Source organism: Haliotis cracherodii, unplaced genomic scaffold (genome assembly GCF_022045235.1).
Source record: "Haliotis cracherodii isolate W230 unplaced genomic scaffold, xgHalCrac1.p SCAF_10, whole genome shotgun sequence".
Taxonomy (NCBI): Eukaryota; Metazoa; Mollusca; class Gastropoda; order Lepetellida; family Haliotidae; genus Haliotis; species Haliotis cracherodii.
The window spans coordinates 52,835,250-52,853,719 of NW_027266265.1; the positions used below are offsets into that span (position 1 = coordinate 52,835,250).

General features: G+C 40.4%; 1 protein-coding gene across 1 annotated transcript; it reads right to left on the reverse strand.

The window, feature by feature from the left end:
• Positions 1-241: 241 nt before the first annotated feature.
• Positions 242-18,032, reverse strand: LOC139452436 (probable tubulin polyglutamylase TTLL9). Its single transcript, XM_071233914.1, has 14 exons — positions 18,006-18,032; positions 17,176-17,219; positions 16,313-16,399; positions 14,370-14,481; positions 12,637-12,722; positions 12,296-12,329; positions 10,678-10,812; positions 9,796-9,930; positions 9,210-9,297; positions 8,412-8,533; positions 7,431-7,564; positions 4,895-5,008; positions 1,608-1,735; positions 242-541 (listed from the first exon to the last, which is right to left on the reverse strand). The coding sequence occupies exons 1-14, from the start codon at positions 18,030-18,032 to the stop codon at positions 468-470; spliced, it is 1,320 nt and encodes a 439-aa protein (XP_071090015.1). The 3' UTR covers positions 242-467.
• Positions 18,033-18,470: the final 438 nt, after the last annotated feature.

Below are 18,470 nucleotides of genomic sequence, written 5' to 3' on the forward strand. Positions count from 1 at the left end.
GTTCCTGGCATCTGTCCTGATGTCTGTTCTGTAACATGTTCCTGGCATCTGCCCTGATGTCTGCTCTGTAACGTGTTCTTGGCATCTGTCCTGATGTCTGCTCTGCAATGTGGGTTTTAGCATCTGCCCTGATGTCTGCTCTGCAAAGTGGGTTTTAGCATCTGCCCTGATGTCTGCTCTGCAAAGTGGGTTTTAGCATCTGCCTGACATCTGTTCCCATCATCTTCTTTAACGTCTACTCTGTAAGTTTTGGGCATCTGCTTTGGTTTCTGCCATCATGTATTTCAGTACCAGCACTGATGTCTGCTCTGCTCTGTTTCCGGCATCTTCCTGATATCGGGTCTCTAGAGTGTTTTCTTGGCATCTGCCTGATATCTGGTCTGTAGTGTTTTGTTGGCGTCTGCCTGATATCTGTTCTGTAGTGTTTTGTTGGCGTCTGCTATGTAATGTTGTTTTGGCGTCTGCACTCACTGAGGCCTCTTTACCATCTGGGCCACCTTGAATGTTTCTCTAAGTTGGGACTTGCGCTCATTTTGACAACCTGAAGATGAACAGACATTGGTAAATATAGATTTAATAAACATAATGTTTTCCAAAGAATTACAAGATGAAGCGAATTGATACATGTATCTCGACCACACAAAAATCACACAGAAGAAGTATCTTCTATGGCATGAAAACAAAGCCAACTGCTTCTAAACAAATTGATGCTAAATGAAAGAAAATGGCACCCTGTGCCATTCATATTCTCACAGAGCAAATGAATGAACACACCTTAGACTTTTATTATTTATGACATTATCAACATTGGTTCATAAATTTTAAACGTGCCCTATTGTTTTTCTCATATGATTTGTTTGTTTTATTGACATCACAGTCAGCAAATATTCCAGCTTTTTGATGCAACCTGTAAATAATCGACCAGTGAATGATATTGTAAGCAATGATCCACACTGTCGGGGAACACTGGCTCGCTATCCACAAAGACTCCAAGTCTGACCACAATATCCATTTAGTCGCCTGTTATGACTATCATAGGTGAGGTGAGGTGACATGGGGTTTAACGTCGCGTCCAAGATAATTGCACTTATATAGCGACATGCATGCACGTGTGTGTGTGTGTGTGGCTGCTTGTACTAGTCCAGACTGATGCCGATTTATAGTGCTAGCTCACTGGGATACCATGCCGCAGCTTAATATGAATACCCCATTCAGACACAGTATACTGACTCCGAGCCGACCAGTCCTTGTTTTAGCCCCTTAATGCCGAGCGCAAGACAGGGTAACAACAAGTACCATCTTTTAACGTCTTTTGGTATGACGTGGGCGGGGATCGAACCCCGGACCTTCCGCTCTCCGGGCGGACGCTCTACCACTAGACCACGGAGGCGGTCATATGACTACCATAGACTGCTGGGGATCATTTCCAACAATGAATCAGTTGGGGTGTTTCCTGATATGAGTGAAGCTCCAGAATGTCGATGAGCTCTGTTGAAACAAGCATCTTACCAAGCAAATTTTCTCATTGATATCCATGAATACTGAAACAAAGTTTTAAGGAATTGATGCTACTTATTGTGTAAAGAAGTTGAAGTAGTTTGTGTTACCGAGGAAGGAGTTGGCATTGTAGATGGTGGTGCCTCCGTTACAGTCCATGTTGCCTTCATCTGCTGCAACGGGGCCGTCATCCCACAGCAGATCCCAGCCACCGATTCGCTTCTCTCTCCCTGTCAGTCTGAAGTCAACCATACATCTCAATCTATCAGTTAAGGGGTTAACATGTGTTTAAAGGGCACCGGGGAAATGCATATATACATAACTTGCTAAAACTTGATGTTTCTATTTGCCTTACCCAAAAAACAAGCTGCTAATAACATTTATTTTTCAACAACATAAAAGTATACATGGTTAAATGTTTTTAGTGTCTCCCCAGAGAAATATTCATATATGCAGCCAAGGCACAACGACAATGCACACATCACATTTGCGCAAGGCTTTTAAAAATACTGGTACTTTAGAATTAGGCAAAAGCTGTAAAGCTCCATTTCAATTGTCTGGTAGGAAAATGTATCACTTACCACTGATTATATTATACCCCTTAAACAACTTGACAGTTTAGATTTATTCTTGCAATCGCTGAAACAATATTTCAAAGAATGTGTTCAAAAAGTATTTGAAAGCAGTAGTCTGGAGTGTCTTGGTATTGAAAGGGCTGGTGAAATATTGTAAAGACGAGTTGGATCAGGAGGGCATATGACCAGTCTATTAATACCCACGGTCTTAAACTGCAGACATATAAAGTTTTCAACTGAACCTGTTCCAGGATGATTGGATTGAGTTCAGCTCAATGACACCTAAAAGAGCGTCGCTTGATGCCACCTAAAAGAGCATTGCTTGATGACACATAAAACAGAGTCACTTGATGCTACCTAAAAGAGAGTTGCTTGATGGCACCTCAAAGAGTGTTGCTTGATGGCACCTTAAAGAGTGTCGCTTGATGACACCTAAAAGATCGCACTTGATCCTTCCTAAAAGAGTGTTGCTTGATGCCACCTAAAAGAGTGTTGCTTCATGCAACCTAAAAGAGTGTTGCTTGATGCCACCTAAAAGAGTGTTGCTTGATGCAACCTAAAAGAGTGTTGCTTGATGCCACCTAAAAGAGTGTTGCATGATGCAACCTAAAAGAGTGTTGCTTGATGCCACCTAAAAGAGTGTCGCTTGATGCCACCTAAAAGAGTGTTGCTTGATGCCACCTAAAAGAGTGTCGCTTGATGCCACCTAAAAGAGTGTTGCTTGATGCCACCTAAAAGAGTGTTGCATGATGCAACCTAAAAGAGTGTTGCTTGATGCCACCTAAAAGAGTGTCGCTTGATGCCACCTAAAAGAGTGTCGCTTGATGCCACCTAAAAGAGTGTCGCTTGATGCTTCCGCAAAAAGTGTCGCATGATCCCACCTAAAAGAGAGTTGCTTGATAGCACCTTAAAGAGTGTTTGCTTGATGGCACCTTAAAGAGCGTCGCTTGATGACACCTAAAAGAGTGTCGCTTGATGCCACCTAAAAGAGAGTTGCTTGATGGCACCTTAAAGAGTGTTGCTTGATGGCACCTTAAAGAGTGTCGCTTGATGACACCTAAAAGAGAGTTGCTTGATGGCACCTTAAAGAGTGTTGCTTGATGCCACCTAAAAGAGGGTCGCATGATGCAACCTAAAAGAGTGTCGCTTGATGCCACCTAAAAGACCGCACTTGATCCTTCCTAAAAGAGTGTCGCTTGATGCCACCTAAAAGAGTGTCGCTTGATGCCACCTAAAAGAGGGTCGCATGATGCAACCTAAAAGAGAGTCGCTTGATGCTTCCGCAAAAAGTGTCGCATGATGCCACCTAAAAGAGCTTTGCTTGATTCCACCTAAAAGAGTGTCGCTTGATGACACCTAAAAGAGAGTCGCTTGATTCTTCCTAAATGAGTGTTGCATGATCCCACCTAAAAGAGTGTCGCCTGATGCCACCTAAAAGAGCATCGCTCAATGACACCTAAAAGAGCGTCACTTGATGCCACCTTAAAGAGTGTCGCTTGATGCCACCTAAAAGAGTGTCGCTTGATGCCACCTAAAAGTGCATCGCTCAATGACACCTAAAATGACACCTAAAAAACACAAAGTACATTTTGAATGACAAAAATAAAATTTGCTGGCACTGCTAACTGTCCTAGCTCAGCCTCCGTTGGCTGTATGTATCTGCATGCACATATCATAAACATGATTTATAGAAATAACGGGGGCACGGGTGGCCCAGTCGTCTAAGGCACCACGATTAGCTGTGCACAGTTGCGTCCCTTGGGCACGCCTGAAACCTATGATTGTGGGTTCGAATCCCGGTTCGCCCCGATTATGTTTCTAGGTTTGTCAGCACCATACCCGTGCTCGTGGGTTTCACCGAATTGGTAAACGTCTCAGACCTGCATCACTTCGGGCTTTCCTCCCACATTAAGCTGACGCGCCGTGATATAACTGTAATACTGTTAAAAGCGGCGTTAAACCCAACTCACTCACTATAGAAATGAAATAGCGTGTCCCTACAGTTCATGAAATTTATATATGGGCTGACTGGATAATAAGAACCACAATCACAAATCTATGGTAACTCGAAAAAAAAACATTACCTGCTTTGAAATCAAAATGATAAAAAATTAATGAATGTCACAGATAATAGTAGTCAAAATATCCTTGACCCATCATGGCCGGTATGTCCAGCTCCACCCTGGACTTATAAACCTCTGATGACGTCACAGTACATTAATAGAAGGTTCTTCAAAATGTTGGTAAACTTCCAAGGCAAGAAATATCAACAATGCACTGGACGTTCAAGTGGAATGCCCGGAACGTGATGAATACATTTAAATCATAATACCTAGGTATTACAATGAACGCTTTATAAACTTCCCTCTTGATGTAAACACAATTGTGTTTGATGATTGGTTAAAAATCAAAACTTATTATTGACACGAAAATTCCATGACCTGCAACCTCACATATCCTGTTAAGTTTTGTAACTCTGTTTTCCCACTGAGCTACTGGGGCAGGTGATGAGAAGTTGTTCAGTTTATCATGCCATGACTGCATCCTGCACGCTTTGCGTGAATTCCTTTTATACCGCGATATACTGAATTGTTTCACTATAAGGTATGTCAATGTTTCCTTATTTTTTCTTGTATTTCTTTTATTTAGTCGGTTCATAAGTTTGATAAAACATGCCTTCTGTCTTTTCCCATGTTCACAGTTTTACATTTTTGAGTAAAACCTCAGAAGCGTGTTTTATCGTATACAAGGAGGACCATGACCTACAACCAGCCAATAGAGCACCACAGACATACAGAAGTATAAAACACACTGATTGTCACCTGTTCTCGAGATCCAGCACATTTAGGAGATCTGTGAGAAGGCCATACTTCAAGTCGTAATCGTCTTTCCCACTTGCTGTCAGCGATGGTGATGCATTGATCTCGATGAGCCAGCTAGTTCAAAGGAAATGTACTAAGTGATTACTTGGCCAAGGAGAGGGTCAATTATAAGATTTAGTGGCAAGAAACAATAAGATCAGAGGAAATGTCCTGAAAAACTTTAATATTCATGAAGCTACTGACATCGATGTTCAATCGTCTGGGTATCTGCAATCAAGCAAAGGAGAAGTATTGCAGCCAGGCAGTGAAGCCATGTGAATAACGAACACTTAGTCTTCATTAAACAAGTTCAAAACCGTAAATTTCTAGTTGAACCTTTTGGTCCTTTTTCAGAGATGTTGTCATCAATTAATTGTGGACCAAATGAACCACATCCACAATGGCGATTCCCTTGAGAAAAGAGTTGCGATGGGATAACCTGACCAATTGTAAGACTGAAGTTAAATCAAATTCATTGCTTTTTATCTTCAGGCTAAATACTAACTCTTTTCATTCAGGGGGCGGTCGGGTAGCCTAGTGGTTAAAGCGTTCGCTCGTCACGCCGAAGACCCTAGTTCAATTCCCGACATGGGTACAATGTGTGAAGCCCATTTCTGGTGTCCCCCACCGTGATATTGCTGGATTATTGCTAAAAGCGGCCTAAAACCATACTCACTCACTCACTTTTCATTCAGCATATCACAGATTTAGAAACCAATCATTAAATGCAAGGATTTTTCAAATAATTAAGTTTGTTTGGAACCCATAACTGAAAAAGAATTATATTTCATTTGCCAGGTAACAAAATTTTTCTTGGACCCAGAATACAGCAAAATATTTTTCTCAGTAATTTGTTAATCTTCAAATATGGAATTTAAAAATGTCCATACAAAATCAATATTTCAACAGTACTTGTGTTGAACTGATAACGGTTGGTGAGTGAATGTTCTTTAATGCTGCAATCACACTATCCACTTCATTACATCTCCATTCTATGATGAGGATCCAATCGCTACCATAACTTTGTGCTGAACCCTATTCAAAAGACATGGCACTAAAAGTAGCTGTCCAATCAGATTACAATCATGAACGGGAAACATCCTGTCTATGTCTATTGAGAAGAGATGGTGATGGAGACGTCACTTCATAACAAAATGTCATGGTGTCAATTGAGGCCAGGGTGTTTATCATAGGACAGAGATATTATACCCTGGATTAGAGAGGATGGGGCCAAGCAAACCAGTGGTTGATAGCATGAACAATGACCAAAACCATTGATGACACACAATCACATTTTGACCACCAAATCCTAAATTTAGTCAGCTGTTATAACACGTTTGTTGTTCTGAGTAAGATGGTACACTATGCGGTAGTTGAATAATAATGGATTGTAATGGCCCACACTTACTAACCTATTAAATATGTTATACGCAAAATGTTTCTTGTTCTTTATTCAACTTTTATGACACATCAATTAGGATTGATCGATGCTGATTTTCTTTACCGAGTTTGGTAAACAAAGTACCTGTCATGAGCGACTCAAGGGCAGGCAACTCTATATTATTGCGGTATGGCTATTTTGTTGTGGTGTGATACATTTAGAATACGTGCTTTACATCATTTCCTGGCTTGGATTATGCATAATCAGTACCGCAGATAAGCCCAATTTGAGGACCAGAAAAAAGATTCTGTAGAAAGGGGTCGGCTTATCCACGGGATACACTTTCATGGTAGTATTTTTCAGATCGTGATCAGTCAGAGCATCGCCTGAATGACGGTCCGATAGATTACAACTTCCCGAAAGTTTGGAAGTTGCCGGGACTAAAGCCATTATTGTTATAAATGATGCATACAACCTAGGTTGGGTCTAAGGATTTCATCTAAACAGATGGATTCTTTTCTAACCAAATTCGAATGGAGGTAGGGGTAATTCCACTTAAAAAACATTCCAGAAACTATCATAAAAAAGTATATGTGTATACTAATGAGTAGCCATGACATACCACAAAGAGTCCAGTATTCGATTAAGCAATGATATATTATATAGATTTGCATAAGTAAACAGTCGACAGGGAGTTTGGATTACCAGATTTACCAATACCGCAATAATATAGAGTCATACAGTACATATTGTGCCCCACTGGGTCATCTGACGTCAGTGTGGACTGCTTGAATTTGGAGTGAGTGAGTGAGTTTTTGTTTTTACGCCGCTTTTAGCAATATTCCAGTAATATCACGATGGGGACACCAGAAATGGGCTTCACACATTGTACCCATGTCGGGAATCGATCCCAGGTCTTCGGCGTGACGAGCAAACACTTTAACCACTAGGCTACCCAACCGCCCCTTTGAGTTAGGAACCCAACATCACATAGTAACCATACACCTCAAAACAGTGTCGGTCATTGTAAATTTTGACCACCAAATTCGTTTTTTGGTTAATCCTTATAACAAGCTTGGGGTTCCGATGACCTGTGACCTCCACTGATGTACTCACGGCTTGAGTTGAGAGTCCAAGAGCACATCGTAACCGTACATCTCAAAGCAGTGTTTGTCATTGATCATGATCTTCTGAACACTCTGTAGACATTTGATGATCATGGTGTCAATGTTCTTGAACAGATTCTTCACCTTTACAGAGAATTAGAAATATCCAGATCATATTAAATTGAAAAAAAGAAAAGAAAAGTAAAATTTAGGCATAAATAATGTCACATGATGTTGGAACACCAGGGAAAACATATAATTTTATATAATCTACCATGTGGAGTGAGTGAGTGAGTATGGTTTTATACCGTACGACTTCAGTGCCTCATACTCAGGGTCATCTGAGCTGCCTTCAGCAGTAGAACAGAAGCTTCACTTCACTTCACTTGGAGGTGAGATGAGGTGAGGTGAGGTGAGGTGAGGTGAGGTGGGGTTTAACGTCGCGTCCAAGATTATTGCACTTATACACTTATGCCACAGTTTTACATGAATACCCCATTCAGACACAGTATACTGACTCCGAGCCAACCAGTCCTTGTTTCAGCCCCTTAACGCCTAATGCCAGACAGGGTAACAACAAGTACCATCTTTTAACATCTTTTGGTATGACGCGACTGTGTGGATCCTGAAGGCTGGAGGAGTGCTTCCGGACCTATCACATGTTACTGTGACCCTTAAAGCAACCCATGTTTGCCGTAAAAGGCGATTATGCTTGTCATAAGAGGCGACTAACAGGATCAGTTGGTCAGGCTCATTGACTTGGCTAATGCATGTCATTGTATCCCAATTGTTATCGATGCTCATGATGACACTGGATTGTCTGGTCCAGACTTGATTATTTGCAGACAGCCATCATATAGTTGGAATATTGCTGAGTGCGGCATTAAACAAACAAACAAACAAACAAACAAACATGTTACTGGCCACATGAGTGCTCCCGAATCTATCACATGATTTTGTCGACTTTGTGACTTGGATTGTTCATGCTTACATCTTCAACACCATGCTTTGCAGAAAGGTATTTCCGAAGTTGTCGTGTGGACCATTTGCAGCCTCTCTCTGGATCATAATCTGGTGCCGTCTTCTGCACCGCTACGTTGGTCAGATGAACATCTGGATAGGTCAAGGCCAATGTGGGCAATACCAGAAAAACACTGTACATGTTGTCTGAATCTAGAATCTTGTCTCAGATCGATGGAGTTCATTAAAACTCCTAATGACCAGCATCAGTTAAATATGCCTGTTGTGCAGCCATAGACACTGCACTGGAAAGAAATACTCACAGCTGATTGGCTGGTGTGTTGTCAAGCCAGTTACACATTGTGACAATGATCTATAAATAGATTGTGGAAATTCCAAGTCTCTATTTTATGAAAGTTATTTCAGTCTCATTTTATTCTGAAAGCATTTTTTTAGATTTGTAAACTAGCGGATAATCGGTCAGTATGTGTAAATAAATAATGTAAATAGTCAGTCTCAATTTAGATTTCCTTTGCAAAAATTATTGTGTCAGTTACAACTCATAACGAAAATCTCTTTTGAATATTTCAGGTAATCATTGTGTCAAATACGAGGAATTACACATCAAGTAAAACCCTGTGATTGATATTGCACACAACATCAGAGTATGAGGACACACAATCACTCAAGTCACTATCCACGCTATCCACAAGACCACCCTATCCATTAAAACGCATCTTACGACAAGCTTGTGATGAGCATCTAATCTGACCTGCGCTATAAGGAATAAGCCACTGAAGATTTAAACCTAAGAACTTTGGAAGGATACATGCATCTTCGATGGAGTCTAGCGAGAACCTGGTGTTGGAGAAACGGGCAAACCCATCTCGGTACAACCACACCTTCAAGGGGTTGTACTGAAACACAAACACAGACTTGAAATAAACAACAAAAGCAAACATGAAAAGCAGGGCTGTGAAAGAAAACTTTGTTCCAATACAATCCATTGACCAGGGTTATAACAGCACTTTGATTTGATACCTCTCTCCATCAATATCTGACAAATCCTCGATAGGAGGTGAACTCAAAGTGAACTTTGCCTGCCTCTGTCCTCGATGTGAAAATCTTGATCAGGACAGAACAAAACACAAATGTTCCGCAAAAAGTATTCCATTTGGGAGTTGATGCGATGGTGCTCAGAAATGACAGGTTAAAATATATATAGTGCTGCTTTAATTATTCTCCATTCGGAACTGCCCATTTAAGTTCATTTTCTAGATACAGACATAAGATCTGCTGTTCCGATTAGTATGTTTGCTTAAACAGAGAATAAAAAAACAACAACACTGAACTAAATCGAATTGGACAAAAAGGCTTTCTTGACAGCACAAAGTATGTACATTCTATTTACTTACAGATAAAACTAGAACATAGACTCGGATGTCAAACTTGCGTCCACCAATCAGATAGGGGTCCTCAATATACCGCTGTACAACATACAGTTCAGGGCCCTCTCGTACGTTGGGGTCGGACACTGGCTGGTACTGCCCCTACAAAGTACAATGAAAAGTTGCATCATGTGAGAGGAAAGCCCGAAGTGATGCAGGTGTTTTCTGAATAATCTGGGTTGTCCTGTACACACAATTTTTTTACCAGAGGTTGAAAAACGTAAAATGTCAATATAGGTGAGTGATTGAGTTTGGTTACCTGCTGCTTAGAACAGTACATTTACATCATGGCGTGTCAGCTTGATGTGGGGCATCTTCCTGAGGCAAGGGAGTTAACTGAATGTAAAAGTCCAGTTTCCCCCCTTGCTGAACTAGACTGAAATTCCAGAGAATGTGAGAGATACATATTGGTTGGACTCGAGTCTATGCATAGTCCAATCAAAATCACGCAATGAACAAGACATCAACATGGATTTCAATGTCCAGATTTCCATCTATTGCACTCATAAGTACTACTTACTAGTCAAAAGAAGTTAAAGAACACCCATAACACTGCGGGTTCGTCAACTTCTTTTGCGTAATATAAGATAGCTATGCAATAAATCACAAAGAAGGTGAGGTGTTATGGGGTTTAACGTCGCGTCCAAGATTATTGCACTTGTATAGCGACGTGCTTGCACGTGTGTGTGTGGGGGGGGGGGGGGGGATCCTGAAGAAATGCAGTCACTGCATGCTGCTGACAAACCAAGGATCATACACATCTGGGATTCAAACCAATGATTCATAGACCAAGACATGCACAATAGCCTACTGCACCAACCGTGCCCCCATCAGACATTGCTTGTCTACCTTTCTCCAGTCCATGATGTCCTTAAGTCTACGGAACAGGAAGATGCCTTTCCCCTGGGACTTGGCAGCTGGTTTCATGATCCACACCACCCCAGGGCTCTTCTTGAACTCCTCCACGAAGATGTGGTACTCCGACTGAAGGAGACAACAAGGAACACAGGGATTCATGAAGATTCATCATGTACGTCAATGGGATGTTTACTTCTCTACCCACCTCACTACCTCACTGTGCCCTAATGATTGTTGTAACTGATGAGATAAACCTATGTTATAAACTTGGTGTCATAAACATCAAAATGAGGTCACCCAGAAAGAATGAGTGAGTGAGTTGGGTTTAACGCAACTTTCAACAATATTCCAGTTATATCGCTCGTCAGCTTAATGTGGGAGGAAAGCCCCAAGTGATGCAGGTCTCAGACGTTTACCTCTTCGGTGAAACCCACGGGTATGGTGCTGACAAACCTAAAAACCTAATCGGGGCAAACCGGGATTCGAACCCACAATCATAGGTTTCTGGCGTGTTCAAGGGACGCAACTCTGCACAGCAAATCGCGGTGCCTTAGACAACTGGGCCACCCGTGCTCCCCCAGAACGAATGAGCGTATGAATATTGCTTTACATCACACAACAATTTTACAGATGTTCATGGTGAAACCCCCAGAATGAACTACTTTCAATAAGCTCTATACATCGGGACTACATGTTCCATTTCCCAATGCGTGGATGTTTCTGTTGACAAATATGGCTGCGAATCAGTTGGACTAATCTGATAAATGGGAAGATTACTGATTCTATGATTGTATCTATATTTTATTATTGTTTTGTATGTCGTCAGATACCACAACTATTCACTCGTTTCATAAAATTGGTATTACATGGGAGCTCGTTTAGTATTCTATATATATGACAGCGTTTATGTAAATAATCGTGTCTGGACCAGACAATTCAGTGATGGACATCATGAGCAACGATCCATGCAATTGGGATATGATGACATGCACAATCAACCAAGTCAGCGAGTCTGACCACCCGATTCTGTTAGACAAGCATAGTTGCACTTTACGTCAAGCATGGGTTGCTGAAGACCTATTCTAACCCGGATCTTCACGGTTTTATTAGTTCCCCGACCAGTGGATCCATTTGCATTCCAGTTATCATTCTCAACTCCCTGGGGAGTATACAACCCAAGCTTCCTACGGGCACCAGAGGGTTTTCACATCCACTTCACATACCGAGTACCTATTCCCTCTTGGGTGAACAGAGTCACATTTGATCTGAGGCACTTGCCCAGGGTGAAACCAAACATTTTAATACTTGTGTTCCGGGGGTATGTACCACTTCACATACCGAGTACCTATTCCGTCTTGGGTGAACAGAGTCACATTTGATCTGAGGCACTTGCCCAGGGTGAAACCACACATTTAATACTTGTGTTCCGGGGGTATGAACACATTTGTGTTCCCACCATCTGGTCATCTACCATCCGATGAGTGGTTTGTTTTGAGTGCACAGGGTGTTTGTACTGTAAACTAGGGGTAGTGACAACTCTGTTGCGCTTTTGTTCGCTTGCCCACTCAGCCCTGTGTCCAAACTTACTTCAGTGATTGACAATACTTACAGGCAACTCATATGTTGTTGGGTAGAAGTCAAAGCTGAAAACAAAAATTGAAGAAAAAATGAAAACGGAATTACCTATCGGTAATACCTTCTAATCTACCTTTTTTAAATGTTATGGGGAAATGTAGATTCTTATAGTTCCTTCAATGACCCTACTTGCCCAAACTGATTGTTAAGTAATCAGGATTTTACGTGACACAGAAATGTGCGTCCAGTACGCACAAATGTATAGAATGGATGAAGAAAAAAATATATTTGCATCCTGAGGGATGTACCAAATTCTGTAAACCACCACCACCATCATCATCATCCTGCTAACCACACAATTCCCTGACTACTTACCTCTGAGCCTCTAGCTTGCCATGTTCTCTTTCCACTTGTTTGCGAAGCCTCTTCAAATTCTTCACCATCAAATTCTTTCTCGTAAGCTAACAAACAGGATAAGCAAATTAGTTCACAAAACAATGAATCACGGCAGACCCTGACCCCATGGCATTGTGTCTTCTGATTTGTTATTGTTTCATATGTTGGATAATGGTTACAGATAATATGTTTACTTTGCTTCCTGAATTTGAATTTCCATTGACATTTTGTTTTAATTTATAGCCTATATTTGAGAGCATTGTTAAGGGAAAAATCTCCTATGAACACTGACAACATGATAAACTTTGTGTCACTCCTTCATAACCATGGGTCTCTATATGGCTGAAATAATTCTGATGCAACGTTAAGTTTTAACTTACTCACAACCAAGAATATCTGCTAAACAAGAAACAAACTGGCGTTGCCTAAATCTCATTGCTGGTAAACAGGGAAAAAAACACACCCACACCTCCCCCCGCCCTCATTTCATTGTCCCCAAGAAGTCGATAGTTTCTCTACACTTTGTTGAATAGTGAAAGATTCACATTTTTTTTCAAAGTGGATGAAAATCTACTAAATGATTCATTGTGGCCTTGAGATGATAACAAATGACTGTTGACATCATATGAGTTCTTGAGTCATCTGTAATCATGATTAAATCTACTTCCAGATTCCTGTGGTGTAACACAACATTCAATCGTTCCTAGAAACCTGTGACGTAACACAACATTCAATTGTTCCTAGACACCTGTGGTGTAACACAACATTCAATCATTCCTAGAGACCAGTTGCGTAACACAACATTCAATCATTCCTAGACACCTGTGGCGTAACACAACATTCCATCGTTCCTAGACACCTGTGGCGTAACACAACATTCACTTGTTCCTAGACACCTGTGGTGTAACGCAACATTCAATCGCTCCTAGAAACCAGTGGCGTAACACAACATTCACTTGTTCCTAGACACCTGTGGTGTAACGCAACATTCAATCGCTCCTAGACACCTGTGGCTTAACACAACATTCAATTGTTCCTAGACACCTGTGGCGTAACACAACATTCACTTGTTCCTAGAAACCAGTGGCGTAACACAACATTCACTTGTTCCTAGACACCTGTGGCGTAACACAACATTCACTTGTTCCTAGACACCTGTGGCGTAACACAACATTCAATTGTTCCTAGACACCTGTGGCGTAACACAACATTCACTTGTTCCTAGACACCAGCGGCGTAACACAACATTCACATGTTCCTAGATGCCTGTGGCGTAACACAACAATCACTTGTTCCTAGACACCTGTGGCGTAACACAACATTCACTTGTTCCTAGACACCTGTGGCGTAACACAACATTCCATCGTTCCTAGACACCTGTGGCGTAACACAACATTCACTCGTTCCTAGACACCTGTGGTGTAACACAACATTCACTTGTTCCTAGACGCCTGTGGCATAACACAACATTCACTTGTTCCTAGACACCTGTGGCGTAACACAACATTCACTTGTTCCTAGACACCTGTGGCGTAACACAACATTCACTTGTTCCTAGACACCTGTGGCGTAACACAACATTCACTCGTTCCTAGACACCTGTGGCATAACACAACATTCACTTGTTCCTAGACGCCTGTGGCGTAACACAACATTCACTTGTTCCTAGACACCTGTGGCGTAACACAACATTCACTTGTTCCTAGTCTCACCTCATAGTGATTCCTGAAGTGCAGGATCCTCTGATGTTCATGCAGGAAGGTGGTGTCATAGTTCTGATGTAGCCACTCACGGTCACACCAATAGAAGTCCCACTCACCTTCCCTACAGAACAAGTATTCAATAGAACGAGTATTATATAGTACAAGTATTATATGGTACAAGCATTCAATAGAACAAGTTTTCTGTAGTACAATTATTCTATAATACAAGTATTATGTAGTACAAGTATTCTTTAGAACACGTATTCTATAGTTTAAGTATTCTATAGTACAAGTGGCCTAGAGTACAAGTATTCTGTATTACAAGTATTCTTTAGAACAAGTATTCTATAGTTCAAGTATTTTATAGTACAAGTATCCTATAGTACAAGTATCCTATAGTACAAGTATTCTTTAGTACAAGTATTCTATATTAAAAGTATTTTTTAGTACAAGTATTCTATAGTTCAAGTATTTTATAGTACAAGCATTCTATAGTACAAGTATTCTTTAGTACAAGTATTCTATATTACAAGTATTCTTTAGTACAAGTATTCTATATTACAAGTATTCAATAGTACAATTATTCTTTAGTACAAGCATTCTTTAGTACAAGTATTCTTTAGTACAGGTATTCTATATTACAAGTATAGACTGATGAGTATAGGCTTGGATGAGTATAGGCTGCTGGAGCTGAAGAGGGGATGAGAATAGACTGCTAGAGCTGAAGAGGGGATGAGTATAGACCGCTAGAGCTGAGAATGGGATGAGTATAGGCTGCTAGAGCTGAGAAGGGGATGAGTATAGGCTGCTGGAGCTGAAGAGGGTATGAGTGTAGGCTGCTAGAGCTGAGAAGGGGATGAGTATAGGCTGCTAGAGCTGAGAAGGGTATGAGTATAGGCTGCTGGAGCTGAAGAGGAGATGAGTGTAGGCTGCTAGAGCTGAGAAGGGGATGAGTATAGGCTGCGGGAGCTGAAGAGGGGATGAGTATAGGCTGCTAGAGCTGAGAAGGGGATGAGTATAGGCTGCTAGAGCTGAGAAGGGGATGAGTATAGACTGCTAGAGCTGAAGAAGGGATGAGTATAGGCTGCTAGAGCTGAAGAGGGGATGAGTATAGGCTGCTAGAGCTGAAGAAGGGATGAGTATAGGCTGCTAGAGCTGAAGAGGGGATGAGTATAGGCTGATAGAGCTGAAGCGGGGAGGAGTATAGGCTGCTAGAGCTGAAGAAGGGATGAATATAGGCTGCTAGAGCTGAAGAAGGGATGAGTATAGACTGCTAGAGCTGAAGGGGGATGAGCATAGGCTGCTTGAGCTAAAATTATGGATAAAACATGACCGTTTTAAAAAAATCTAAATTTCCTTCATATTGACACATCAGATTACTTTCATTACGACTTCTGAAAGTTTGGCTATTTTCATTAAAAAACACAGATCAGGTGGGATAAAAAGGACCATTCCCTGCCTTGTCCTTTCTGCCTTAACAAATCAGAGTCTGGGTTTGAATCCCGGATGGGACTCTACCCAAAAAGGTACTAGATGTTGTTCTTTACCAAGAAAATGTATTCCCAAACACAATATATGTTGCATTTGAGCACTTTCTAAATGGTATTGTCTATTGATAAAATAAGTGTTATATATTTTCTCACAGTCTGTAAAAGATTGTGAGGGAATAGGGGTGGGGGATTCCATTTTTTTAAAGAAAAAACATCATAAAATTGAACATTATTAAGGTAATAGTGATTTATTATAGGGAGGATCGGGTAATAGAAAACTATTACAAGTATTTAGGGGAGCATAAAAAATGGAGGGGTGGGTGCGGTCGGCAAAAAAATATAATACAGTCCTAAGACCAATTTCACCGCCACCCCCCATTATAATAAATTACCAGTCCTTGAGAAACAACATATTTTTACAACAAAAGTTTAGAGGCAATAAGGTTGATGTCTTGTACATACCCTATAACCTCCTGCCACCCTGGTCGGTCCCGCAATACCTCGCTGATTGTGTTCTGCAGGGAACACCTGTAGCGGATTTCTCGGTCCCTGAAACAGCACGATTGAATGTAAAACCACAATATGTTTATAGTGCTATATGTTGTGGGCCTCATAATAAAGAAGTTGACATCCATAAATTCTCATCCTTATGAGCATCACTTCTAAATGCCTTTCAAAGGCTTGATACAATTTTGATATCAAATTTGCGTTATTTCCATAGCACAGGTCTTTTTCTGAGCATTTTTGATATTTTTTGTCTAAATGTTCAATCAATAAAAGCTTTGTTTAGACTCGAGAGTATGTTTCACATTTAATGCTTAGCCCATCCCTGTTCCATGATGAGGATGCGGAGGGAGTGGTACCAAGGGGCATGCACCCACCCCTTCTTGAAGGATACTAAACATTTGTACATTTAGATGTTTCATTGGTGATCGAGTACACTAAGTGTATTCTTAGTGTGGACTAAGTATAACCGAGTCTGGACCAAACAATCCAGTGATTAATATCATGAGCATCGATCCACGCAATTGGGATCGATGACATGCATCAACCAAGTCAGCGAGTCTGACCACCCGATCCCGTTAGTCGCCTCTTACGACAAGCATAGTCGCCTTTTACGGCAAGCATCTACTGGTTGTCTAATTATTTCATTGATAGCCAAATAACATTATTTGATATTCATTTAGATTAATAGCTGATATCTCCAGGGTCAGTAATAAATATTGATTCTCCATATCAAAGAAAATATATGTTATTAAAATCTGACTTTGCATCTCTAATTTACTTACATGTAATATCATTAAACATTGTTAAATGTTACTTACGTTATGACAGCCCTTGGTCTTGGATATCGGCTTTGACCTATGACCTGAGGAATGTAAATACAGAAAACACATGTGACATGTATGATTAAAGTAATAATAACAAGTGCAGGTAGTGGTTGGAGCAAGATATTTTTTTTCATGATGATAACTGTGATGTCAGCAATTGCCAAACTTTTATCTGTGGACAGGTGTTTTATTTCCCTCTTTTATCATTTCTGAAATAAAAATGCAAATGACCCTACATGCTAATTGAGACAAATACAGAGACATGATCTGTTTGGACATAATACCATTAACTAGAAATGTTGATCTGTGATAATCTAGTTATTTGTACTGTCTTTCGGCAACAGGTTTTTATACAGTTTAAATATAGCTGTTATTATAACGTATGACTTTCAAACATGAATCAGTGGTAGTACTGAATGGCTGCAAGCTTCACATTCATTGCAATTCTTGGAATTCGTGGAACATGATAGATATGGAAAGTTTGTTGTGACACGAAATTGCTCACCAACTTGGAGTGTCATCATGCATGTTGATATTCCAAATACTACTTTCCTTAATGTATCAGTTATTGTAAATCTATTATCTAGGTAAACCACAGACTTGTATGATATACGTCTGTGGTAATACCTTGCATGTAAACGTGATAACACAGCTATTTAACATAATTATGATGCATGAAATACAATCAAATGTTTTATTCAGCATGTTAAATATCTCAACTGTTCCTTTTTTAATATATTGCTCTTATAAAAATGTTTTCTGCTTCTTGTAATGTGTAAATATAAAGAAATGAATTTACAAAATGAATTCTCAAAAACATTTACCTTTGAAGTTCCAGGTTTGGTATTCATGTTTTTATCCCGTTTGAAGTCACACAGTTATGTATTCTGTTTAATCAAACAGAGAATAATCGTTCCGTGTGTTTCAGTGTGACGTCATGATGGACCCATCTCTCTGTCTGAGACACGCGCAAAAAGTGGGTAATGGTGCTGAGGGGATTTCTTACATTATTTTTTTAATTTCTTGCAAATAAATTGTCAAGAAACACGTTTCCAGCTGTCTATCTACAGTAATGGATAACGTTAATGTATTTTGCGGTCACGCAGCGTCACAGTAGGTGAAAGATAACTTCTATGTTTGCTATAACTGATTAGTGTTGTTTACGTCGCTCCCGGGTGCTCCTGTGCGAACATGACACTTTCTCGTTGCCACATGCTTGCATTTGTTTATACCGGAAACTAGTCGAGATATTTTTACGACATAGATAATATGAATAGACTCTAATGTTA